Below are 27,346 nucleotides of genomic sequence, written 5' to 3'. Positions count from 1 at the left end.
AATGTATAAACTGCGATTTGGTGGAATGGGTGGAAGAAGCATGTTGATGTTCTGCTAGGGAGGCTGTCATTCAGAATGGACTAGGAAGTGAAGCTTAGATAACTTGGCCTAATTACTTTGCATATGCAGGCTGATTTGATCAGTAGTTGATCTTCATTGATGTAAAATAGGCACACCAAGCTGGTGTGTTTCACTGCTGTTTCTGAACATGGATGTTTAAGCTTTAGTAATTTGATTTTTCTAGGCCAAATCCTTGTTTGGTGACCAGAGCTGCCTATCTTGATGTCCTTGTGATGCTGAGTACTCACCTGAGCAAGTTTCAAAAGCAAGGTAAGTCAGAGGTACTGCTCTGTAAAGCGGATGGAATATCTGTGGGGAAATTTCTGAGCTCTGCTGAATCTGGAGAAACAATATATTACCTCTACTCATGGTATCTACAGAGTGCTGGAGTCCTTTAGCTACTTTGTGTAGAAGGGCCCTGTATTCTGCCTTCTGTAGAGCTAGTCCTGGGGATTGTTGATGAGAAGAATGAGGTACAGCTCCATGTCAAAGCTTGAGATGATCTTGCAGTATTCTTAAGCCTAGAACTGTGTAACAACAAGAGAGATCCCCTCCAGCATTCCAAAATGTTTTCCTGATCCAAGATTGTAAATACAAACAAAATCCAAACCCTGGAATATTGCAACTTTAAGCTTTCCTGAAAGCCACAGAGCTGTTCCTTCATGAGACACCTGAAAGTGTTTCAGAGAAACAGTGTTTTCTCATGTTCAGAACAACTCTGAGAGCTTCTTTAAATTTCTTCTTTTATATTGATTCTTTATCACTGTGAAGTGTTTGAAGGACCAGTGAGAACTATGAGTGGTTTTAATGATGCAGTGTTGTTTGCAACAATACAAAACATACTGTAAACAATAAGGAAAACAAAGGTATGGAGGAGGGGATACCCTTTCAAGTGTGACTGTGTATAGGCAGCTTTTGGTCAGCTGTTACTAGCTTCCTTGTGAGCCTGGTTTGTTAATTTCTTATGAACAAGTGAGTCATAAATAACCTTGTCAGTCCAGGAAGGCAATTAAAGAATAGTTCTTTCACTTCATTAAAATTCTTAATGACTAATTTTAACACTGCATTTAAGTCATTGGAACTGTATTTCAGATAGTCTTCTTTTGGGGGCTACTCTTCATTTTAAAACTAATTCCTTTTGCTTTTTTGCTTGGACCTTTGGTAGAAGTAATTCCATTCTAATTCCATAATTGCTGTCTGTGTGATTTCTTGTGAATGCACAGTTCAAATCGCTGCTCATTTCTGGGTAGCACTGGCAATACCACACACTCATGAAGAGTGATAGTTGTCAGGAAAATGAGTTGGTGATGAACATGTCCGAAATGAATGTCTTCAGATAGGTTGATACAGAATCTAGCCCCTCTAACAGAAGCATAGACATATAGAAAATATGTGACCGGTAGGTTCCGCTATACCACAGGAAGACAGGGTGATCGGGGACTCTTGGAGATGGGTCAGATCTTTCATGTCCTCTGAAGAGTCATCCTCTCTCATGGGTCCTACATGTCAAGATGTACTGTTTGGTAAAGGAAATTTCCAGGTGATGTTGCACCATAATAGGTCTCATTCTGTCGGGTGCTGACCGCTTATTTGTGACTAGGTAAGGGCTGCATGCTTTATAGGGAGGAACGAACCACCCCATATAAAGCAGTTTCAGTATAGCATGCCTGTAGGGCTAAGTTTTTTCCTGACTCCTTAACGGGTTTTTTGGGTAGGCTATATCTACCATCAGTAATTCTTATGTTACAATGTACGTTTACTTATTTTTGTTATTTATACAACATAAAGTTTCTTAAATTCTGATATGCCATTGGCCTTGGTGTTTATCCTTTGCAATACATTAAAAAGTCTAGCTGTGTATTCCATCTACAAAATAAACAAAAACAACCCTCCAAAAAACCCCTTCAACCATAGTTGGGCTCATCACCTTTCTTTTTTGTGAGTAGTCCTTTTTTTAAAGGTAGATCCTCTTTGGAATATTAATTTTTACACTTTTTTTTAATCATGATCCTCTACCTCTGTTCATCTCCTTTGTAGTATGAATCATCCCAGTGTTTCTGTATTCTCTTCATACGAAGTTTTTTCTTCTGCTTCTGATTATTCTCGTCACTCACCCTTCAACTCTATTTTTGTATTTTCTTTCATGAAGGAGTGGGCGGTATTCTAGGTGAGGTCTCCTCATTTGCTTGCTTAGTGGGCATTACATTTCCTTTATCAGTCTCTTTCCTGTTTCAGTTATTTTGGGGGGTTTTGTCTGTTTTGGTTTGTAAACAATTGCTGCACATTTGCAGAGGCTTTTAGTGACCTCTCCACACCAGGAAACCCCCCTCTTTTTTTTTAAATGCCCTTGACTTGTGAATAGCCCTTTGAGCCTGAGGGACTGCACCATGCTGTGGCTGGATTACTGACTGTAGTGGATTCATTTATTTCTCAAAGCTCCTGTGGACTGTTCCAAACCTGGGTGCTGTAAAGTACAATTTCTGTAGAGGAAAGCAATTATTTTTGCAGACTCTCTCTGCTCAGGGATAGTTCATTAGTATTGTCTTGCTTAAAAGTTTCATTCCTATATAGGTTTAAAATGATATATTGCAGGCAATATCTTTAGAGAGTAGAAACTTAGACTGGAAATACGGTTTTGAAAACTTGAAGATACATTAGGGACAATTTTATATATCACAGGCAGAAGCCCTTCTGAAATGAAGGAGTAATGTGTTTATATTAAATAGAACCTGAGTGTCCCATGACACAGTAAGAGAAAGACTAAACTCAGCAGTTAAAAATTAATGTTTTGAGTCTCACATTTAAATGTTCTGTAAGGAATAATTATTAACTGAAGCTTTATAATTTTCTGAGATTAAATGTCTTACTCATGTATGTGTATCTCTGGTATGAGCCAATTTTTCTCTGTTTTAATCTTGGTTTGTAAAGTTGTTTCAATGAATAAAGGGTGAAGGACAAATCCAAATAAAACTGTTTCTTGATGTGTTTATCTAAGAGGCCCCAGGAAGTGCTGTATATGAGTTCCAGGCCATGGGCTGAAACTGATTTTCATCAACAAAAATGGGAATGCAATGTAATGAGCCTGCAACTGGTTAAAATCAGACCACTTCTAATTGATTATGCCTGTCTAAAGGGGCTACAATTACAAAGAGCTTTCAGAGTACAACCCTGCCTAGGCCTTTCCTACATTACGATTATTTTCTGTAAGTGATTTGTTGTCTTCAATTAATAAAATCTGTCTCTTAAAGTGCAGGACAGCCCTTAGGGAATTTACTTCACAAATTCAAAACAATTTAAAATGTCGGATAAGGAAGGCAGGGAGTAACGGATACCAAAAGCATCTTGTCCAACTAAAAATTTATTGCTGGCCAAATGGTGATTATTTATGTTAAAACAACCAAACAAAAAACCCCGTCATTATTCTGATTTGCTAGTTTGGATGGAAGTGTTGCCTGATTCACATCACTGGGAAAATACAGCTTGCTTTGCTTGAGTTCATACGCTCTAGTTCAAAACCTAGAGCATTTTTTCCGGCTCCTGATGTGCCTGAGGGTCTTCTGATGTGCAGAGCAATACATAATGCCAAGACTATGTAAACTTAAAACATTTTTTTTTTTTCAGTTATCAGTTGCAGTTGGAACTCAGAAAAAACTGCATCAAGACTTTTCCGTAAAAAAAAAAAAAAAAAGGATAAAATGTATATAAAAAAAATGTTAAAATGTATAAATAAAAATACTATTTTTGCCTTTATTGAGAGCAAACAAAAGATCTTACCAGTTCTAGGATTATTTGATGAGCTAATGTCTATTGTCAGTATAAATAAGGATTAGTAATATCCAGTGAATTTGTTCTTGCATACCTCTTTGATATATATTGGCTCCACAGTAACTTGTTATTGATGTGGAATCACTGATGACCAGGGCCTTTCCAGTCCTAATGGGTAGAACAACACAGTCCTCTTCCAGGGGATTTTCTGGCACTTGTACACTGCTAAAAAGCAGTGAAGTTACCCCTCCAAAAGTAAACCAGCATCAAAGCAAGTGGTGTAGGCATAGAGGGAAGTTCCCGAACTTCACACTTAAAACATTACTGGAGGAAGTAAATAATGCTCGTAGGGATCTTTGGAGGGGAAAAATGCCTCAGAGTCCAGGTGAGAACATGTCCAGCCTTAGCTGTGTTTATAATGATTTGTAAATTCACAAGGTTTGATCAATGGGAGTCAGAAGGTGAGGTCTATGAAGATGTAGTGCTACAGATCCACTTGTGTGTCTAAGGTTACACACTTTTCTCTGATGCCTTCAGATGGGCTTTGCAAGAGACAGAATGCCAGACTACAGGCAGGCTGTGCTGTGATAGTGTTACAGTGGATAGGATTCCTCTGTTGAATATGTGGACTTTTGACAGCATCCATCACGGGTATTCCTGCTTTCAGCTCTTCTCCTGGAAATCAGTGTCTGAAGCTAAACATTAAGATGAGAGCATTACTGTGATCCTGCAGTGCTGGCAGCAGAGGAGCCAGAGCAGTGCATTGCAGTGAAAGCTCAGATCTGGGATGCTTTTCCTCTCTGTAACAGAGGAAGAATGCCACAAGACAAAGTGGTCACGTTTTCTTCCTTGCTGGCCTTTCAGAACAGTTTTCTGATAGTAATTTATCAATTTGGGAAGGGAAAAATGGATGCAACTTGCTAAAATTTACTTGACTAATAAAAGTGCATTTTACCCAGGGTTAAATTCAAAAAAAGGTACTTGTCAATAAAGTGTGTTATGTCCATAAAGCACATAAACATAAAAGAAATGGGGTGTAGAACAGAAGTCAGAGAAAAGATAAAAGAAAAATTTGCTAAAGATAATTCATCCTAGTTGTTCTTTTATCCTGTATTTATGCTGTCAGTCTCCTGGCTGGTTTGGCCTATTATCGAGTATAGTGTTTTCAAAATTCAAGTTTGATGAGAAAAAGAAAACATTTAAATAAGATGTCAAATAGGATGAATCTGTGATTTAGGAGAAGCTGCCACTTGAAGTCTAACCATGCATTTTTCCTTTCTGCATTTGAGGTGGAAGAATTTATAAAAGTTTGTGAGATTAACCAAACTCCACTGTTGTTGTCGTCAGTGGGAACAGTTACTCAGTATTTACATAATTAATCCTGTTCATAAATAGATTGTTTTGATATCAAAATGGAGCAGCCAGTGTTCTGCTCTCAGTAATATATTCTTTCCTTGAGCTTTGCAAAAACAGACTTCCATTTTACTGTCTTCCAAATAGCTAAACCTTTTGTAGATGTAGCTTAGTTAAGATACTTAAATTCTGCTCATGAACAACAGAAACAATTGCAAAAAATACTGTGTATTGCACATGTGTGTTTGAGATCAGAAACATGGGCAGTTACGTGCAACTGCTGATTTTGTCCTTTTTTTGTGCTCTCAAATATGACAGAATACTGTGTTTTAAATAGCATATATTGCAATGTCATTCTCTTAGTTATATTTGTCCCTTTTAATTAGAAATTATAAAATGTATTAGTAGAAATATTATGTATTATCAAACTTCGAGATGCTTTGCTGTGAAGGCACAAATTGTTTTTTAAGTAGGAATCTCTTCAAAGTTTTTCCTGAACGATATGATTTGTAGGACTTTTAAATAACATTTAAAGGCTGTGCCCACTTTTTTTTCTATATTGTACTTCTTACTCTTTCTTTTTTTGAAAAGAAGCTAAATGGTGACCAAAATAAGTTTTTCTGCAGGCTAGCTTAAAAACTGATAACGTTTAAATGGTAAAAATTGGACAGGAATAACTAGGTTGGTTATATTAGCCACACTTTAACTTTCTTTACCTAAATCCCTAAGAAGTGTGACCAAACAGTTATTTGAACAAAAACACTGGCAGCTTGTTAATGCATGTTTTGGTTATTTGGTCTAATTAGCTTAAACTTAAGAAAGTCCATCTGAACAAATTGAAAGCAATTTTTGTTTGTTATGTCAGCAATTATATAAACTTTGTGTGCCCATATATTGACTGTGGCACTTGGTCAATGTTATTATTTTGAGTCAAGGAAGGTAAAGGTTTAAAACATACTTACAGAATCATCTAAATGGCCTATGCCTACTGACATTAAATTAGACAAGTCAAAAGGAAGTGTAGTTGGGTACCCAATATTCTAATTTAATGCAGAGAGGAGAATGAAGAAGTTGAGGATGGGATTGTTGGAGGTCAAGAGACAGGGAGTGACTGGGAGTTGCACAGACAGTAAAATGCCAGAGGCAGATCAAGTGAGGGACATACTATGTTAAGGTGGCCAAAAGACAGTGCAAAAGTGAGTGTGAGACAGAAGGACAAAGCAAATGGACTGAGGCTGAAAGGAATAAGTTTTGGGAGAAAGGAGGCAGAGGAGTGCAACACCAGCGGGTTGTCAAGGAAACATCAGAGGCAGAACTCGTGGCACAGATGTGGGAGGAGGAAAGTAAAAGTGTTTTCAGAAAGATCGCGGGGGCACAGTGAAAGGAGGAGGGTCATGGAGGGTAGAGCGTGATATTGCTGGAATGCTGTGTTGAACAGGGAATATGGAAAGGTGTTACAGGAAATAAGTGACACTAGGGGAGAGTGGAGTTGATCATGTTTGTTAATGTTAGCAGTTAAAATTCTGTCCCCATGTGAAGACGGAGACTGCTCATCCTTCTAAAATCTTGTTTCAGGTTCTCTTTAGATTCCAGCATGTGTACCACTGACTGATTTGCACTGTCTCCGTGGGGTTTTATGGTTTCCTATGAATGCAAAAAAAGTAGAAAACTCAGTGCTGTGCCAGAGAGAAGCTGTAAGAAAAATAGCAGCCTCAGTGTCCAGATCAAATGCTTTTTTCTTTTCCCCTTTATTTTTTTTCTTTTGAAAACTTTCCCTTCTACTATACTAAATGCAGTGGGATGCTTCTGTCCTCTACAATATGTTATCCGTGGATTCTGTTAATCACTCGTGTTTGTAGTTTTGAATTGTATTGTGAGTACTGATGCTTGGTCTCTGATGTCAAAGTTGTTGCAGGTGTCTTTAAAAGAAAACATCCTGCTTAAAATACACCCTTTTACTGATCATCAACAGTTATCTTAGTTCCACGTTTCTGTTCTTTTTAGGGTTTTTTTCCATTTACCAGTGACTTTGCCTAAGCCACTTTTAATAAAAAGGGAAAATACGAAAGAAAATGCTTCTCCTTAGTATTTGTCTAGGAAAATCTCTTCTTGGCACTGATTACCTTTCAGCCTTCTCTCTATTCATATGGTCTCTTCAGATACCCTTGGATAGATGGTAGTTCGTGAATGCAAAGGATTTTAACCTCTTCTCAGTCTATAAATAATTGAAACTTCTTTCAGATCTGTGTGAATGATGATGAATATCCAGATTTTTGATGCTTGGACTCCCTTCCCATAACATTGTACTGCAGACACGGCAGCATTTTGTCGCCGCTCTCATAATTTTTATCTGACTTTGCGGAGTGTCAGTAAGTTTTCTGATGTCGGTAATAATTTCTCCCCTTTTTCCCTTCTTTGTTTTTCTTTTCTCGAGCTCTATAGGAAGATGGAAGACGGCATGGATGCTCGAGGGGCTGCATACAGGAGTTGATCTCAATATTTATCGCAAATAGTTAGATGTATCATAATCGCAGATACAGGAAAAAAAGCCTCTCCCACAGTATACGCTTGATGATACAGAGAGTTGTCCAACTGGCAGTAGTCTAGACAGCTACTGTAAAATTACCAAAATCCCACAGAAATACATAATCAGTCCTGTACATCAGCTGGCAAGGTGATGAAACAAGTCTAGGTTTTAAATATGGAAGGAATTCAGATGACTTCTGTCACTTTTGGACGTATTGTAGAATCTCTGAGATGAAAGATCAACTGAACTGTCCATCAGCTGACAGCTTGTTAATCCCTGAGCAGGAAAGTTTTTCTGTCCTTAATGTGTGTATCTACTTATTCTGGGAACAGACTGTAGAATAGTGCCTGCATGCCACTGTGGGGAAGAGCAGAAGAAAGTCAGGTAGGGCACAAGTTTTGGAGCTGGCTGAACTTTCGGGAGGTTTGTAGCTAGAGATTCATCAGGTCTGCTAATTCCATTCTGCTCTTCTTCCTTTCGTCTTTACTTTCAGATGATAAAAGATCATTTAACTTCATATAACTGACTGTGAACATCAGTTGATCACAAATAAGATTAAAAAAACCAACCCCTTAAACCTAGATGATGTGACATAGACGTTGTATGCATATCTCAATGTAGCGGACATGAAGGGATTGAGGAAGACTCTGGTATGTTTGTGCACTGTGTTGAGGAGAGCCAAATAATTGTGTAAGATGTGTCTCTTCCTAGGAGAGAGCCGAAGTTCTTCCTGCCCCACAAATGAAGCAATCCTTAAGCGGGGGAGGGGGGGGGGGGGGGGAAATAACACACTTAATTCTTGGGGGGCTTTTTTGCATCTGTCAGCGTCCCGGACAAGACTGCTGTTTGCCAGGATCCCTGTTTGGTCAGCCAAAATTTGTTCTTCCTTCTCGCAGCAGCTGGTCATTCAAACTGTACAGTGATTTTTGTTTGTAAATAAAAGTATGTCTTTACGGTATCTTAATAACAGACACAGACATTTACTTTGGGAACCAGTGTGGTTTTTTGGTTTAGTTGGGTATTTTGGTGTAAGCCAAAGAAAAGAGTTTACTTAAAGTTAAGCAGAAGAGAAAATATTTACATGAAAGCCAGAAAAGATTGCTTAGTGATGAAGTTGAAAGCAGGAATATTTCCACTGCATTGTAATAAGACAGGGGCTTGCTTTCCTTCTGTAGATATTTGTGTGAAGAAAGAGTGTTGGAGAGCATGTGGAGCACAAGATGAATGCAGAAGGATTTGCTCTATGGTGTGCTGAGGCTAAGCAAATATGCAGACAGTCTTATTTTGCTGACAGCTTTGCTGTTGAGACATCAGTTTTAAGGAGACTTGCCATAAAATAGATGAGCCACGGTGTCCACTCTTTCACAATTGCATGGGAAAAAGGATTAGGGAAACGTCTTCATGGGCAGTAAAATGAATCCATATTTGTGTTGCAGCTTCATGTCAGATTCAGCAATTCAATTGTAATACTTGGGCAGGCTTTTTGGTAGTACTCAATGCTTACTTATAAATAGCAAAGTTACACGGCAATGACTTGTCTTTTCATAGATACTGAAGAAATCTGAGTAGGTTTGCTTTAATCTTTGTATTTACCTTTAATGCGTTTTGATATTTTAAAAACTGCAAACTCCTAACATCCCTCAACACCAGTGGCAGTGTTGTTCTTTTCTGTACGTCTTCATGATTTTCCCTTATTTCATGCTTGTACTTGAATTCTGTCAGATACAGCATATTAATTTCCTTGCAGTACAAGCTGTAGAAACATCTGAACTGGGCAAAAATCTTGGCTTTGATACTATAAAATTGTTTATGGCTGCTGCTGCTGGAGAAGGCGGCATGTGAGCATTTCAGTGTTACGTGTGTGAGAGGACTATTGATTCCGCCCCCCACCCTTTCATTTTGTGTCAACATTGCCAACTTTGCTAGAGCCTGAAACCCTCTGGCATCACAGATAGCGGGGACCTTTCAGTATGCTCCAGGTGGCCATACACTACAGAAGGTTCTCGGGCTGAGCTGTGCCATGTGGGCAGGTTGCACCACTGTAAATGACTGAAATGTCACAGTTCCTGTGCTGACACGAGATGTCAGTGCAGCTCCTTTTTTCTTAGCTGTGTTAACTGTTCAAAGTTAATAGGCATAGGAAGAGCATACTGGATATTTTAATCAGTAAATTCTTTAGACTGGTACAGACAGGACAGATCTATTTATGTAGAAGAGGCATCTTCTTAATAGTAACCTTTCTGACTAAAGCTATGCAAAGCGTGGGATTTTGACTATTATCAGAATGGCCTTGTCATCGTTTCTCCTGATTTCAGTTGCAGCTGGGTAGGCTGACACACAACACTTTCTCCAGCCTGATCTCTGATTTTAGAGCTATTCTGTCAAGTATAATATGATTGCATGTTTGTATTTGGTGCTTTTTGAGGTTTCCAAACTACGTACATTTTTTCCAAATACATTTAATACAGTTTGTGGTAATCACTTTCTACAACGGTAGTGCAAAGCATATACAATTTGCAAGACTGTATTAGTAGCTTAATTTAAGGAAATACTTATCAAATGGCTGTAATTAGCAAAGCTGACAGGCAATCTACAAAGTATTGTAGCATTTTTTAAGTTGTTTGAAGCTTTCATCCCATGTGTTGAACAATTTATAGTTTTCAGAAAAGTTTGTGTCCTTATTTCTTTCTATTTAAATATGAATACACGTGATATCTAGGAAAGCGGCTTTATAATTCAGAATCAGTTTAAAATTAAGGAGAACTATGTTTTCATTTCATGCCTGAATTTACCTTGCAATACCTTTCGCATACCTGATGTTTTTCAACTTCAGAATCACTTCATGGTCTAGAGCAGATGGTAACATCATCTATTTGTCACTTTACTTAGTTTTATTCTCATTTCAGAAATGCAATTGTTTGGATTTTGGGAAGAGATGAACAGAGTTATTTCAGATTCTGAATTGGTGTCTGGTATTCCCTACTCATCTGCAGTACCAGGACTGATACAGTATCTTCAGAGCATGACCAAACTTGCAATATCAATGCTGTCAGTGACTGCAGGTCCTGACATCCAGAGCAGCAGTTCACCTATTGCAAAGAAAATAGACAAGCCATCATTGTCAATAGTTCATCTCCTTCACTGTGAGTTTCATGAAGTACGTCTACTTGCATTGGAAGCAATACTGCTGTGGTTGAAACAAATGAATTCCAAGCAGTTTGCAGAAGGAGGAGGTATATTGTGTTTACTTGCTGATTTGGAAGGCACTCTTCTCACAATGGCTCTGAAGGAAAATAATCTCCAGTGTTTTTGCAAGGTAGGAGGGTGCTATTTTACTGACATTTGATAATGTTTTCAGTAAATGATATTCTTAATTTTAAAAAATATATTTCAAACGTGCATGATGTTTTTTAAATAGTATGTGAGTGGGGTGGTTTTGGGTTTTCTTTTTCGTTTGGTTTTTTTTTACATGGAATAGAAGCTGTGCTATAATTCTCTAACATATGTTCCTCTGTAAAAGCAAGAACTTCCTCTTTCCTTTCTTAACACTGTCAGGAGAAGACCTTTGTGTTCTTGGAGTGGGGTTTAAGTCAGGGTTTTATTGATCTCAAATGTACACATTCATGTTGAGATTGTTTGTAAATTCTTTGTTTGTGAATTGTGTGTGCAGGTGCTGGAAATTCTTTATAATATGGATCTCGGCAATGTGCTTCCAAAGACTGAATGCTCTATAAAAATGAATCCAAATGAGCTTTTAACCTGGAGTTTAAACACTGTAGATATCTCCAGCAGGTATGGTCTGTCATGCATGTTAAAATACTTACATTTTAAAACCTTTACATGTTGAAGCATTAATTTATTGGTTTTGGACTATCTTGTTCATTTAAAATCCATGTTTCAGAAGAGTGAGTGTGGCTTATTTGAGTAAAGAGAGCTCTTGATGAGAATTTTTCAGAGAAGTTAGACATGAATCTGAATTATTAAAAAGGCCCACAAGTCATACTGGCAAGCACCCTGTAAATGTCCAGTAATACAGTTCTTGAAATAATAAATTACTCTGGCTGTCAGGTGATAGCCAGTGAGCATAGCTCTTCCTGAATGGTAACTGGGAAACACCTTAACACATAGAACTGATGATCCAAACACACATTATTTGCTGTGAATCTGCCATCCGTCCTATTCTGGTTTATCTGCAGATGATCTGTAGAAAGTGTGACAGATCTGATTTCACTTGTTGGATCGGCAGAAATGGTTAACCCTAATCCTTAGGGTTCATGCACTTTAATCAGACTGTAAAGTCAGCAGAAAGCACTGAAAATTTGGAGCCATTTTGTAGTTAGTACTTAATTACAAGCTGTGTCCATCCATTCATAACAGGGTTAAAGTGTCCAGGCTCTAAGGGCAAGACCATCCTGTTTCTAATAGTCTCTTTTTTTAGGCCATATAAACATTGCACCCCAGTGTTACCAATGTAGAACGTTTATGGTATAGAGTGTAGAACAGCATTTTATAGTGCACATTTGCTGCTGATTTGCACTAAATTTTTCCAGTTTAAATGATGGTGTGGAGTGTTTATTTCTGGAATGAAATAAGATACTTGTGGTAAAATAACACTGACTGGTGCTGTTAGAGGGAAATAGCTGAAATAGCAGACCTTACTGCTCAGGTGTTGCCATTCCCCGTGGTGAGACCAGCCCTTCAGGAGCCACAGTGCCAAGCACCATGTCTGTAGACCCTGCTGGGCAGTATGGAGGCTCGGGAGCCAGGAGTTGGCATATTCTGCACTAGTAACATTTCTAGCAGCTATAGAAGAGAGATTCCTGGAGCTTCACACCAGCTTGAAGAAATGCTTTTGTTTATCATTTAAAATAATGTCTGGTTTGTTTGACCTGGCTTCCATTTTCAAATGTGTTCTTCAATGGGAAGTATACAGATAGAAAATAAACATGAGAGGTGAAAGTAAGAGCATATTTCATTTGCATATCAACTAAAAACTTAACTAACATCAAGATCTGTAATGTAAAAATTCTGAGCGCTCAGTTTACAAAATACCCATTGGTGATAATCAGCAGTGTTTAAGAACAGGCTGGTTTTTTCCTAGAGATGAAATGATGGCAGAAATAGCTGCTTTTTTTGATATGTTCTTTACCTTGTTTTCTCAGCACTGAAGTACAAAGCATAGCTCTCAAATTTGCCTCCAAGTTGGTTATCCATCTTTTGCAGAACCATCAGCAGGTAAGGGAAACAGGGCTGCTTAACAGTGTTGTAATTCTGGAGTTTTTGGTGATGGACGTAACGTGGCTTCTTTTAGATAGAAGCCCCAAGCTTGTGTTTTCTTGTGTTATTGCACCTTTTCTGGTATTATGTCTTCCTCTCTGAATACACTGCCACGTTCTGAAATGAAACAGCCATGAATACCATCTCAGTATATCCCTCTCAAAGTCATTTCAAGTTAAATATGTAAGTAAATTTTTCTGATGGATTAATTTCAACTTCTGAGAGCATTCAAAATAGTCACTATAATGTGGAAAGAAAAATGCCTATGGTGATTAACACATGTACTGAATCCAGTCCATTTACTAAAGTGCAACTTTGTTGTGGTTTGTAATTGCTGGGGAGCCAGGAAGAGAGCAGATCCGAGGGGAAGGCAAGAAGCTGAAACAGTGGTTGGGTGCAATTCTCTTCCTCACTGTGTGCAGTATGATCTTGCCAAGTCTCAGCCTGAAATCACTGTCTGAGCACACCAGCTTGTCTGCATGGAGTTTCTCATTGAATTTCCTCTTAAAATTTGTTTTTAAAACACTAGAGTAAATATAATAACCCTTGTAAAACTCAAGGCTCTGTGTTCTCCATTCCTGTTTATAGACTATTTAATTTAGATTTATACTAGCACAAATTACTGGCTCGGATTTCTTTTGATTTTAAGTCATCAGCCTGTGATGTCACATATGTATGTGTAGAGCAGTGCTAAGGCAGCTTTTAATGCTAGACAATTTTTTTTGTTTGTTTTCAAAGATACAAAAAATACTTCATGGATATTTTAAAATAGACAGAATTGTCATGATCTGTTTTAAAATTAAGATTGTTTTTCTCTCTGTAGCTGTTATTTTTTATAGAATGTGCAGCACAATTGATTCATATTGTATGCTAATAATCCTGTCTCAATGTAAAAAAACAAAAAGGAAGCCACAGATTTGCACACAAGAATTGGCAACATGAATTATGGTGATAAATCTTTTTGTTTAAGAAAGGCAAAATGCAAGGACTTCAAGTTATAAACATTAAAATAACCATATAAACCTGGTTTCACAGATAGACGTGGAACATGTTATTGCTCTGAAGTTTTATATTAATTTACAAAGAGGAATTAAGGAAAAATGCTGTAACAATCTTAACTATAGTAATGCTAAAACAACTTTGTCTAATAAGCATGTAAATCACAGGAGATTTAAGACATCTGTACAGAGAGTGCCTTCTGCTTTGTAAAAGACCAAGTACATCAGTTTTCCATCTAAATTCTTTCTTTGGGCTTGCATTCAGTATTTGCATCTGTAGAAGGGACCGTTTCTCTTCCATGAGATAAAAGTCAAGTTCTGTCCTTCTAGATAGTCCATGTGTCTGCTCAAAATTTGAGTAACTGTAACATCTTGGGAGATTTTTACTTTTTTTTTAACCTGCTACAGAATCTCTAGGACATGCTCTGGCTCCGTCCCTTTGTGCAGTGCAGGTACATGGCCATGTACCATGCAGAATGAGGCAGAGTGCGACCAAGGTTTCATTTATCCTTCAGTGAGTCCTCCTGCACTTCTCTGCCCTTTAACTTGACTCACCATTTCATTGTTTTTCTTTACCTTATTTGGTTGTTCTGTTTTTCACTTCCTTTAATTAAAAATAAGTAAAAAAGAGAAGAAAGGAGGAAAAAAAAAATTAGGTGCACATACCTCAAGCGTCGCCAGGTTGAGCTGGTGCTGCTTTTCCTGTTCTCCTGTGCATGAGGTCCCAGCCTGTTTGTTTGTTTGTTTTCCTCTGGAGCTTCCTTCTAATTGCCATAGTGCACACTTGCTTGTGGCTGTGTCTGGATGCCACCTCCTGCAGTTTGTGTGTTCTGTTATCTAACCTGCACTTGAGGTTGCTGCAGCTTGACTGACCCAGCGCCCTCCTGAGCGTGGCATTTGTAGGGGATCCCAGCTCTTTCTTGGTCACTTAATGGTAGTTAGGACTTTCTCTTCCCAGTTATGGCCCAGCTGTCCCGATGGAGGTCAGAGTTGACAAGTATTGGAAGTGCTAGTTGAGTTATGGGTAAACCGCACATTATTTCTTTCCACAAAAAATGTAGCCATCACTACACATCAGAAAGAGTCAAAGCTTTGTCCCATTATTACTGAGTAGTAGTTTTTCTAGCATATGTCTGAGGACTAAGTATTTTCCAAAAGATGGCAACTGGATTTTATTTGAAACAGGAAATTTCTCTTTCCTGTTCTTTTTTCTAATTCTTCATGTTTTAGGACAGCGAGCTTTGCTGCGTATCAGCCAACTTGGCAATTCCTTCAGTGTTTTGAATGCACATGCTGTCAGAACCCAAGGTACCTGAGCAGTCTTATTAAAAAAAATTTCCATCCCCAGTATCTGCAGAGGAGAGATGGATGGAGCTGCATTCACCCCTTTACCAAGTGTTGTGTCATTACCAAAGCCTAAGATTGAGTCTACGGTTCATGTGGTCTTAGTTGTTTTTCCAGACATGTGTATGTGTCTACATGTAGGATGCTTCTGAGAATCACTTCTCTTTGTTATAGTCCAGTATATTTGTCTTTTGCTTGCATGTTTAGAAGAACTGAGGACACAAAGATACGCTTTGGCTTGTGTGGTCATTGGCAAGTCTGGTGTGAAGGGACAGAGTGAGAGAATTGCCTATGAATACTGCTCTGACTAAAAGAAAATCTCCCATCTTAACTATCTGTGATATAGTAAGCCAACTTCTGAATGGACATCTGGGATTCACCACCTTGGGGATAAAAAAATGCATTTACTGATGAGTAGTATCTTTTTGGCAGTCTGTAGTTTAATGTGATGGTGAGCGATAACATGGGATTGTACAGTGTACTTCTCACTTGTTCTGTGTCTTCAGATTTCAGAAGTCGTCCTGAAAAAATGGGTTCAACTGATAGTTTATTTTTGTGGAGATGAGCAACAGACAGAGATGCTGTTAGCATCTGCTGAAGTTCTTAAAAGTATAACAACATTTCTTCTGATCAATGAGAAGCTCATTCTTGGTGAGTAGTTGAACATTAATTTCCTGGATCTTTTTAGATGAAACCCATTAATACATGACTTAGTGACTTAAACATGACTTAAAATGACTTAAACATACATATTTACACACAGTCAAAACCCGTAATTATATCAAACAGGGTATTTTGAAAAATTTAATTGGATTTAATGTACTAAACAGACTGACTTAAATTCTGGTACAAAAAGCACATGTGCAGAGCTTCTTGCAGTAACTCCACAGAAAGGGGGCACATCCCACCTAAAGGGCTGTTATGTCTCTAGGCCACTATACATTGCTGTACAGATTTACTGGCTTGCAACTGCTCTCTGACTTGGATCTTTCTGAAACATTGTACTGGTGATGTGGACATACTTTCAGTTTAACAAAGTAACAAGTGAGCGTAACAAAGCTGTGCTGGCTGAATGTTGAAATGAAGGGGTTCAGTCTAGAACAGAGGGACTAGTTCTACTATGAGAATGATTAATAATTGGGTCAGATTATACCTCCCAGATATAATCTTTTTTTTTAAGTTAACATTAGACTGTCTCTTTAGAAAACCAACAAACAAACAACAAAAAACCCTACACAGCCTCATTCAACAATACATTACTGACTGAGAGGCAAAGTTGTGTGAAATTTTCTGGTCTGTTGTGCAGAAGACATTGGTTTTCTTCATCTAGCCTTTTTTTTTCCCCCACCTGCCTTTGGTGAACAGTGAGTAAGGGGATTTTGTGACTAAAGGGCCAGGAGATATGCAAAAATAGGTAGCAAGAGATGATAAAGAAATTATTTTGCATCCTGAACAAGACAGCTTTAAATACTTAGTTTCTGTGTTATTTTATTCCTATGTAGTTATGTAAATATTTTTAGTTTGAGTAGCTTAAGTCCACTTACATGGACTGGATACAAATTTTTGTTAGACAAGAAGAATGGTAGTGTTTCTTAAACTGTAGATAGTGGTATTTTTTAAAAAGTCAGCTATTTATTTTGAGATGTGTCTTTTAAGAGGTATCTAACATTTAACAGCTAAATCTGTTATATGAGGTAGACATTTTACTATTAAATGTTCATAGTATCAACTCTGGAAATCTTGACCTGTGCCATCTACTTAAAGCTCTCAGTAGGACAGACATTACCATTTTATATCAAATGAGGACAGGGAAGGTCTTGGAGTGAAAAACTTCCAAATGCTGTGCTTCTCGTCTGTTGCCATTTGGATCCGGTCCATAGCTGATGGAGAACAGAGTTTCCTCTTTGATCTTGTCAGAACAGTTGCTGGTTTCCATGCTTTCCCGTCAGGCAGATGTGAAGGTCTGAAACAAAAAATAGCAGCAGTTTGTATTCTGCTTAAAATTTTAACAAAACAAAGCAAAATAACAAACCAAACCAAATCACAGCAGAAGAGCCCCCAGGGCCTCAGTGGGCAAACTATCTGAACCATTCTTTGCTCTGAAAATTGGGCCTGGGGAAGAAAGATGCAGTACTGGCCCTCCATATTACCTGGAATTGTCAATGTGGCGTTCTTCACAACTGTGAAATTTTCAGGTACTGCAATGAGAAGTTTAGCAAATCAAGGGCATGATCTGGTGTTTAGTTGCAGTGATACAAACCCAGAATCATTCCCTTAAAGGGATTACGCACATATAAACAGCTTTAACTTTTATGCCTTGTTCTGCATCAGCTTGCTTGACCACATATAGTACAAAGTAGAAGTTAAAGAAAATTGTGGTTGTACAAATGGAGTGGTAGTCATTCCCATATGCTTCCATTAAGTATGTTCATAAGAGGAAGAGGATGAATGCCAGTCAGTATGTTCTGGATGACCCCATCATCTCTCCATCATATTGCTTGAGAGTTCAGAAAAAGTCTTTCTGGAAAATCCATTTGCAGACTTCCACCTCTCCTGGAGATATGGTAGAAACTTGCCTAGGTGGGAAAGCTGGCCATTGTATCTAGAAGGGAATAATTATTCTGCCCCAGCTGTGCCACTATAACATTACTGGCTGTGCCATGCTAGAAACAAGCAACTTCTTCCTGAAATAATTATACTCCATGCTATTCCCACATAGGGAAGTTCTATGAAATACAGGAATGCTTCTTCTGCCTGTGTAGTAAAGCCTCAAGCAATTATTTTTGGCCAAGCCATGAAACACAATTAGTTGTCTGGCTAGCCTTGTAATACAAATCTCTGATAGACTTGTTGATAACATGCTTGAAGAAAACCAGCGTAGCAATGAAGCACCAGCTCTGTTGTTCTCTGTGATCATCAGAAAGTAATATCTAACAGCTGGCTGCCTCTAAAAGAGACCTTCCGGCGGATTCCTTTAATAAGGATGTTCAACAGGAGCTGAAAAGTCAACTGAAAGGTAACCCAGCAAACCTATGAGTACAGCCTTGTGACTTCAGCTAGTCATTCTTAGTGTGACACCACTAAATGGCACGAGGGTCTGCAAGTGGAGTATGGCTTGTGAGATGTGAATTGCTGCTGGGGTGGTATGTGGAGTCTGCCTGTTTGGGGTTTATCACGTGAACACCTCCCTCTTGGCAGTTATCTCTGATTAGTCTTAGCTGTGTGCAGGTAATTACCCCATGGATTAAACCTGGCTTGCTTCCAACAGATAGTGGGTGTAAGGGTGGCAGGGCATGTTGGTGAGTGGTGGGGTGAGGTGGATATGGGAGAAGCAGGTGATGGGTAGATCCCTAGGAGGTGGGATCGTTTGTTGTTTCCTGCAGGGAATGGCATTTGTGGCCAGCACTACGGGCACTATCTGAACAAAAACTTAGGTTGGCAGCCCCTGCTCCAGGCAGATTGCTGTTGCCAAACAGGAATTTTGCACTCCTAGAAACTAGAGAATTCAGAGCACCCACAACTTAAAAGTTGAACCCAGATTAAGAGAGGTCCACTCTCTTATCTGTTGCCCACTGTTTAAACCAAGCTGAGGCAACCACCTAGATAAAGTTCACACGAGCTGAAAACATTTTGATTATGTTGCCAGTTGTCTTCCCAGTGATTTGCCAATGCATTTCTCCTGCCCATGTTGCCGTGTTTCACTGCATTTCTTGTGTTTAGGTGTGGAAACAGAGCACTGTAACTTCTTTGAATGCATGTAAGAAATAGAATTCTAATTCTTTTCCATAAATAAATACAGGATTGTCTGATACCCTTGCTATGTGGAAATGTGTGCTTCTGCTGCTGCAGAATGAAGATTTGGTAGTAAGGGATACTGCTGCTGAAGTTATACAGGTGGCACAGTCTGAAAAAAAGAGCAGTAAAGGAACAGGTATGTTAACTTTTCATTATTTTTAAATATTATTAGATACTGGGGAGACAAAAGTATTCCTCTTCTCATCACAAACTTCTTGCTAACTGTAAAGTGATCCATGCTTCTCTTATAAACACATACCATGGAAGATAACAGCAAGTTGCGATGTTTGATATCCACCATGCTTTATTATTTTGCTTTTACTGTTCTTGGTACAGTTTCTGTACTGTTACATGGGTATTTAAAAAAGACAACAGCAGTATTCAGCTTTATGATTCTTGCTGTGATGAGTCAACTATCACATAATTCCACATTTTGAAAGTTCTTTAATACCAGCTTTGATCTAATAGAATGCAGTGGAAGACACTCTTTGAATCCCAGGTCATTATAATAGCCTGATCACAGAGAGATAGGAATCTGGGAAACAGCATTCAACTCATTGATTCATTATTAGACCTTGAAGTCCATTTAGATCCAGATCAACAAAGACAATTCTCAGCATACCCACAATGCGCTTTCGAGGATGTGGGCCTTTTTGTCTGCATGCCCTAGTTTACTCAACCCTCTTAATTTTAAAATAACCACAAAACTTAAGTAGGCTTAACTAATTAATGTGCTTCACTTTGAGAGTCTTTGCTGACACATTCTTCCATGTGTTGTGAATAAATTAGAATTTGCTACCAAGCTCATCTCTCTCTGGTGGTCCCTACTGGTCTATGCTACTCAGTAACGGCTGTACCAACTTGTCTGCAGTCGGTTCAAATTAGTCAGCCACCTCCATGTGAACTTCTGCTAGACTGGAGATAAAGCAGCTCTGTGGGTTTTTTTTTTTTAAAAAAAAGAAAAAAGAAAAAAAAGGCAGTAAAAATGTATGGTTGCCACTACTTTAGATAGAAGTAGCCAGGAATGTGCTCATGTGGCAGATGTGTTTTTGAGCTGGCACTGTTCAGGCACGGTGCTATGGGGTAGGAGAAGGTAAAAGGAGGGATGTGTTATGGACAGCCTTCATCTTCCTGTTAAATCCCATAGCTCTGATCCCAGCACTCTCATCACAGCTCTGGCAATTTATCTAGACCCAGCTACAGCTCTCTTGAGTATCAAGAGGCTCTGCATGTGTGTCCCTCAGGTCCCTGATGCTGGCCTTTGAGGGCCATCTTCAAATGTCTCAAGATGGTACTTTCTCTGGAAATAATACAATGCTGGATTTTCTGTCTGGCTCCTTGTATCTTCTCCCTTCTTCCTTGTTGTATCCCTGTGCCAAAGGGTGTTGCCCTGTAACTGGATGAGGGCTCTGTCCTACTAATTAATACTAAGGTCACATCAGCGCTTGCTGTTATAACTTACTACTTTGTAAAGCAGAAGTGGCCATAATCGAGGAAATAGCATCATAGTTGTTTTTTATTTGCTGTGTTCCTAATTAGGATAGGGACACCCTCTCCCTAAACTTACATTAACCCCTTAGTTATACTTAGCTATGCTTTTCTGTTCTTTCACTTAAACTGCTTTTAATGAAATCAGTGTCTTTCATCTGTGACTAGCAAAGAACTCTGCTTTTGAAAAGACAGAATCCAGTTTCTTTCTGCCTCCATTTTACATTATTATTGTTCCTTCCTGTGATCTCTTTTTTCCCCACTAAACTCCTTTCACTTTTTGCGCTTTGCTTTCTAGCTTTTGGGGGAGCAGGGCAAGGAGTTTTGCCCCTGTGGCTTTTGTTTACAACCAGATTATAATAAGCTTACCCCTTGAATGTGGTTTCTTACTTCCATTTAGCCCATTTCTTTTCATGTGCACATGAGAGTGTGCAATGTGTTTGGGTCTGGGGTTTAGACATTTCATGGATCACCAGTGTTCTCTGTCCTGGCAATTCTTTAATTACATTCAAATATCTACTTATTTTTTTTCTCAGTTTTCATACCATGAAAATCTGCTCTTCCATCACAGCACTGCTTTTAAAATATCTAAGATGATGCACTGAAATTCATTAGAAGCCATAAAACAGCTCTCTTTAAACCTTTTATTTGATAACAAATTGCTGGATATCTTACATTGACTGACTTTTCATTTCCATTATATGATGACAAATAAGTATTGTGGCCCAGCAGTTTTATCATGAGATCAGAAAGAAAGATGAGTCAAGAGATCATAAAGAGGAATGGACGTTTAGAAACCCATTTTTATACATTCTGTAATTGTTTCAGTTTTATTTCATTGCCATTACCACTAGCTAACATGAGTAAAGAGTCTATTATAATCTCAGCTTCATTTGTGCATCGAAAATTTTTATGTCCTAGTACCCATTATATTTCCAGAAATACTGCTCTGTAGAAATAGGTTATGGTGTGCTTCACCTTTTACAGCTGTCAGTTTGCCGTACACAGAGTAGGAATGCTGCTCACAAAATCCAAGCACTGGACTTCCCAGAAATTTTGGTACTAGCATCATGTATACACTCTTCACAGAATTCACTCTCTCACTGTGTACGCAGCATGTAAGGTAGTAGGCTGTAACTGCCTACAAAAGAACAAACTCTATTGTCAGCTTAGGGAATCAACAACTTAAGTGTTTCATTTATATGTGAGATCCGAAGGAATCCCTGATTATAGCCTGACAACTGCCCCTGCCCTTCATGCATGATACAAGCTGGCATCTGGTTTCCTGTGAAAGAATGGACTATGAGAGGGTGTATACTTGTGTGTAACAGCTAGACCGAGTCGGAATTTGTATCCTTCTTCAGCAGAGTAAGATGTGTGAAGTTGGACTGTTGTTCATAATAACAAACTTACTTGCACAGATTGTTCATCTAGTTGTTAGAGGACATTTTTCCCTTGCATACATGTTGCTGAGGAATAGTACAAATGTGTAGCAGTATGATAGTGTCAAATAATAGGTATTTTCAGGTCATTTATAGATGGTGAAACTGGAGGCAAATGATCCCGTCTATTACTGTGGTTTCACTTCCAGTAACAGCTCCTATCTTGTGTAATTCTTTGAAATGTTACGTGAGCTCCTGGAAGAGAGTATGAACTTGGTTTCTTGTTATTCCCTCCTGGCTTTTTGTGAGGGCAACCCCCCCAGTTTCCTCAAGTAGCTAATCCATGCAGCTTTGGATCACTCAAATTATGAGAACAGTAACCTTGCAGAGTCTGAAACGCAGGGTAACAAATGTGGTACAAGAACCTTGTGAAAACTGCAGCCCCCATTTTCATTTGGAAGGAGAAAAGCTCAGACCAAAGGCTGATACACAACAGCAGGGCTGGTGTCCTCGCTCTACCCTACCCTCCCTGCCCCAAGAAAACAGCCACAAAACCTATTACCTTTTATAGAAGGCAAGGACTTCCACTGTTACCAGTACAGTTCATTTTTTAAATTTATTTCTTACATATAGAGAAGCTTGATTTAATTCTGTAGTATGCGTAGAAGCTCATAATTGGGAGGGGAAGTTACTGAGGTTGGCTGATGGCAGTCATTTTCTGAGCACAGCAGGTCAAACAGAATCCTATCTCACTAGAAAGGAGAAAACCTTTTGTTTTCCTTGCTAAAAATACCAACTTAGCAAGTAGTTAAGGTTTTCCTAATAACTTGAACAATATAAACCCCATCTGTAACTCAAGGTATTGTATGTACACTTTGTTGTCGTTTCCTCATGCATTGAGGTGTAAACTTCTGGGGGATTGTTTTATTCCTTTTAGTATGAGGGAGGGTACAGGAAGTATTGTATTCAGTGTAAATGTAGAATAGCTGCTTTGAAATCTAATTAAATTAGTGACCCATGGCTGTGTAAAGTCTAGACCTATTCACAGCAGCATTTCTTTTTCAAGAGGGTTACTCCTTACAAGAAAGAAGATCATTTAAGTCAGGGAAATAGGAGTTTTCTTTCTCTAATGATGATCGCTTTACTGAATATCCTGAAAAATTCAAGTAACTCAGTGCTAGAACCAAAACTATATTCATTGGTGTCATTTTCTTCTATGGCTTTTTTTTATCCAGAGAAGCGTTACCTTAAGTACAGTTATGAGCTTGTCAGTATTAGAGAAGTTTGAATAAACAATTTTTTACTATTACAGCTAAGCCAGTGCAGTTCTGTAAAATTCTATATAAAAAATACCTTTAGTCGGCTTAACCTTTATGTTGGTAGATTACCAAATTAACCTCAAATTGGTTTAAGAGCATTTTTAGTGTTGTCAGCATTAGCACCAGTTTAGCTGATTTCTTAAAATTGAGCTGAATCGAACTTAGATGAGCAGTTAGATTCACAGACTTGAGTAAATCTTTTGAAAGTGCCTGAATGATTTAGCAGCCTCAATATTCTTCTCAAGTATAATTTAGGCCTTTGGGAACCTTCTGCTACATGAGATGAGCAAGTTAGCTTATGGACTGGAAGTTGTGTGGCTGCAGCACAAGCTAGATAAATGGCCCAGTCTGAGCACCACCATCCCTGGATGCATTGTAAGCATCTTTGAAAATTAATCCAATGTTGTTGTTATTATTTCCCTTAGTTCTTGAGTAATTCTGAGAATGGGATTGGGGCTATAAATGATGTAGTCAGTTTTGAACATACTGCTGATTTAATCCACTGGCCAAAAATTCAGATATATTAATCCTGTTCCTTCTGTTCCCATTTCACATGCTTAAGAAATAAGCAATAGATGATACTCCAGTGCCAGGAGTTTCTGAACAAAAGGCAATGCAAAGGTCTCTCTTCTTCTCTTGATGGTTGTTCCCTTCCTGATAGATTCTACTTTTTATCTTCAGAAAAAAATAATCAGTGAAAATTAAAAAACGTCCTATTTTTTGATTGGCCATCAAAAAAACGTTATTAGCTGGCTAGTTTAAAGAAGCTGACTCCCACTTCTGAAGGGCATCCTCTTGGGAAGGAGGTGGCACTGTTCTACAGAGCAAATTGGGGTGAGAATCTTGTGGAAGTCTTCATTGCTGGGTATTGACCTATGGTTTAGTGGCCCATGGTATCTCAGCCCTGTCTTACTGTCTCAGGCTAAATGCATGTAGGAACCTTTCAGCAACTTCTGGTTTGCTTATTGGCTAGAGAGTGTAAATGCGAGTAAAGGGAGAAGTTAAAATGTGCTGCTTGGGGTGGGGTGGGGGGAATTAGCAATTAGATGAAAGAACTAAAACATTTTCAAGGTGACTTTGAAATCTTTCCTAGGCTTTAGCATTTGACTGAGTAGAACCTTTCTCTTTGTGAACCATGCTGTCTCCTTGGCATGAAGAAAAGCACACCTGCTTGCTTCTTGTACCTCTTTTTTTTTTTTTTTTTCACATATCATGAATATAGAAGGTAAATTCAAAATAAACTGTATTAATCTAGAGTAGGTGTCTCTGTCATGAAGGTGCATGCAAGAAGGCTTATTTGCATGGGATTTTTTTGGGGGGGTGGTGGTGTAAATAAGCCTTAGCAGAGGTAGAAAAGGAGAAGTTAAGAGAAGATCAGACTAACTATATTAACATTTGAAAGAGATGAGGAGAAAAGAAATCCTGCTCAGATTTATGTTTCTTGCTCCTATCCTCTAAAAATCTTGCTCAGTGAACCTAAAGCTGTGCGGAGGTTTTCATACGTATGTGCCCTAAGATCATCTAGTAAATCACTTGAGTGAGAGATAAGAGATAACACAGTCTGTGTGATGTTAATGCAGCACAATGGTCTGGCATTCATCATCAACACCACAGGTGATAGCAAATCATGGGTGACTGGCATGATCCCTGAACTTGTACCCCAAATGTCCTTTACGACTGATCCATGAAGTATTTCAGAACAAGTGACTCAGATTTAATCTGCTCCAGTTGCTAGTGAAAGAGCTAAGAGTAAATGCTGGGCAAACCTAAAATGCTAAAAATACCATTGTCATTGGTAGTGTTCAGCTGCATGATAAAAGCATCCCACATTTTGCACAGGAAACAATAAAGAAAGATATTTTATTTTCATTGCCGCCTCAAGTGCTTTTTGGCATTTGAAACTGTGTTTTCAAACTATTCCTTGAACTACATGTGAACTTTGGCTCTAGCAAGAGGAGCTTTTCTTCCACATGTTTACCGTTGGGTAGATGTGTTAAATAGATTGCTTAAAGCATCAGTTCATCAGCATGTTGATTTAACCCTCCTCTCCCCAGACCTAACTGTTTACTTACAAAGTGCTGAGTCCGTGCTGTGGGAATGGAGCAGGAGGGTAACTGGGGTTTAGAACCTGCGCACCACTGCTGAGTGCAGTACGCAAGTTGTAAGCCGCTGTGTCTCTCTCTCGATGACGCATATAAAGGAGGGATGCTAACACGATGTTCAGAACTCTCCTTTTCCTAAGACTAATATGTTCATCCTCTTGCCAAACTTGGGGACAGTCACCATTTTTGGTCTACTTCTGTGTTGGCGTAGCTGCCTGGTGAGGCAAATAGGAGGACTGTGGTGAATAAAAAAAGCGTCAGGTTACTCTGACCCTGGACGAAGATTAATGTGTGGGGTTCAACTTTTCTCATGCACTGGATGACTTGCCCTGATGTTCAGGTTAGGCTAATAGACCTCTGAGGCCCCAGACAACTCCTTTAGTTGTGGCTCTTCAAACCAGTTCTGGGAGCTGCCTGGCTTTGAGAAATAAGTGGTAATTACCTGAACATAAACTAGGGAACTGCATGCATGCAAACTGATTTGAGGATGCATTAACTGGAGTCTGTGGCAGGATCATAGGCGATAGATTTCCTTGTCTTGATTTAAGTCAGTCTTGTGCATTTTCTTCTCTATTGTGAGATTTGAATTGCTTTTTTATTTAGAGATTTAGAGATTTGATGGAGAGGTTACAAAAAGCCCAGAGTCAGAATTTGTCTGCAGAAAGAGCTGGGCTGAAGCTGCTGTCTGGAGCTCTTCCACTAGCCAGCCTGAAAATGGAGGTTGTTAGTGCTGCGGATGGTTACAGCTGCACACAGAAGATTGAAAATCTTCATTCTAGATACATGACATCAACTGCTATGGTGCAGAAAGTTAAGAGCTTCCCGCAATTGGATCAATTTCAGGTCCTTCCTACTGCCCTGGGTAGGAAAAAACAGCAAATTGGAAATAGCATTTTAAAAGTACTTACTGCCATCCATGATGTTTACGCTACTTTGAGTGTCTCTTATAATTTTGGAATCTGTTGGTCAGAAAAATCTCCCCATCAGATCTTGTGATATGCCACGGGTTGCTTGGGAACGGTCCAGAAATTCTCACAGCATCATCTGGGTTACTAATGGAAAACTGCTAATCATGTTAGCCAAAATATGTTTATGTTCCTTGTATTGGGGACAAGTGGGAGGAAGGTTAATGAAATTTTTTTTCTGGGATCAGCTCCAGGATTTCTTCTGCTTTGACAGTCTTCTTGATAACTGCATTCTGGTAACTAGATGCGGAGCTCACTAAAAAGAACTGGATTTCTAAACCTGCTGTAAAAGAGGAGTCTTCTGAGCTGAATGTTAGGATTTAAATGGGGGGTGGCATTTATCCAAATGGCCTTTAAGCAGTGGAAAGCAGAAAAGACACGTAGACAAGCCCCATCTAAGCAGAAGGAGAAAAGTATGTATGATAAAGACATGATACAATCAAAAGCAGAAGAAACAACAAAGCAGAGCTGCTCCTGTTGCAGAACGAGATGATTTTCTACAAATGAAATTTTATTTTTAAAATATTGTGTATGGAGTCTATGTAATAGCCTATGTTAAAAGCAATACTTCTTGCAGCTTCAGTGGATGGGCGTAAAGTAGTGGCAGCAGTTTGCGGTATTATATTCAAACATGGTGTGGGACTGTATTCAGAGACACTGTAGGGCGGTGACATCTCTTCGGTTATATTAGATAAGGCATGCTGAGGACAGGAGGAAAGGTCAAACAGCTGCCTGTGTATTCTGGGAATGCTCCGATGCGGGTCCTAGTGAGGGAGGCAGCGTGTGTGCTGCCGAGAATTACTAGAACACTCTGCACAGTGAAGTGCACTAGATGTTACTCAAAAGTACTGTAAACCGTGGAAGGTAACATCACCGATAATGTACTTACGCTATCTGTAATTGTAAGATCCAAAGTAGAATAGGGTTCGCAGAGAAGAAAGGACAACACTTTCCTTAAAATGTTGAATGTT

At 38.8% G+C, this 27,346-nt stretch overlaps 1 protein-coding gene across 1 annotated transcript in view; it reads left to right on the top strand.

The window, feature by feature from the left end:
- Window positions 1–27,346, top strand: part of THADA (THADA armadillo repeat containing) — a 169,685-nt gene that overhangs the window by 122,269 nt on the left and 20,070 nt on the right. Inside the window, exons 30-35 of the mRNA XM_075707613.1 lie at window positions 245–330; window positions 10,612–11,021; window positions 11,376–11,497; window positions 12,868–12,940; window positions 15,831–15,975; window positions 19,124–19,255. Coding sequence (XP_075563728.1) covers window positions 245–330; window positions 10,612–11,021; window positions 11,376–11,497; window positions 12,868–12,940; window positions 15,831–15,975; window positions 19,124–19,255 — 968 coding nt within the window. The remainder of the gene's footprint in view (window positions 1–244; window positions 331–10,611; window positions 11,022–11,375; window positions 11,498–12,867; window positions 12,941–15,830; window positions 15,976–19,123; window positions 19,256–27,346) is intronic.

The sequence above is a fragment of the Pelecanus crispus genome, chromosome 3 (assembly GCF_030463565.1).
Source record: "Pelecanus crispus isolate bPelCri1 chromosome 3, bPelCri1.pri, whole genome shotgun sequence".
Lineage (NCBI taxonomy): Eukaryota > Metazoa > Chordata > Aves > Pelecaniformes > Pelecanidae > Pelecanus > Pelecanus crispus.
The sequence above is the reverse complement of the archived record's forward strand: the minus strand, read 5'-3'. Positions and strand labels throughout refer to the sequence as shown.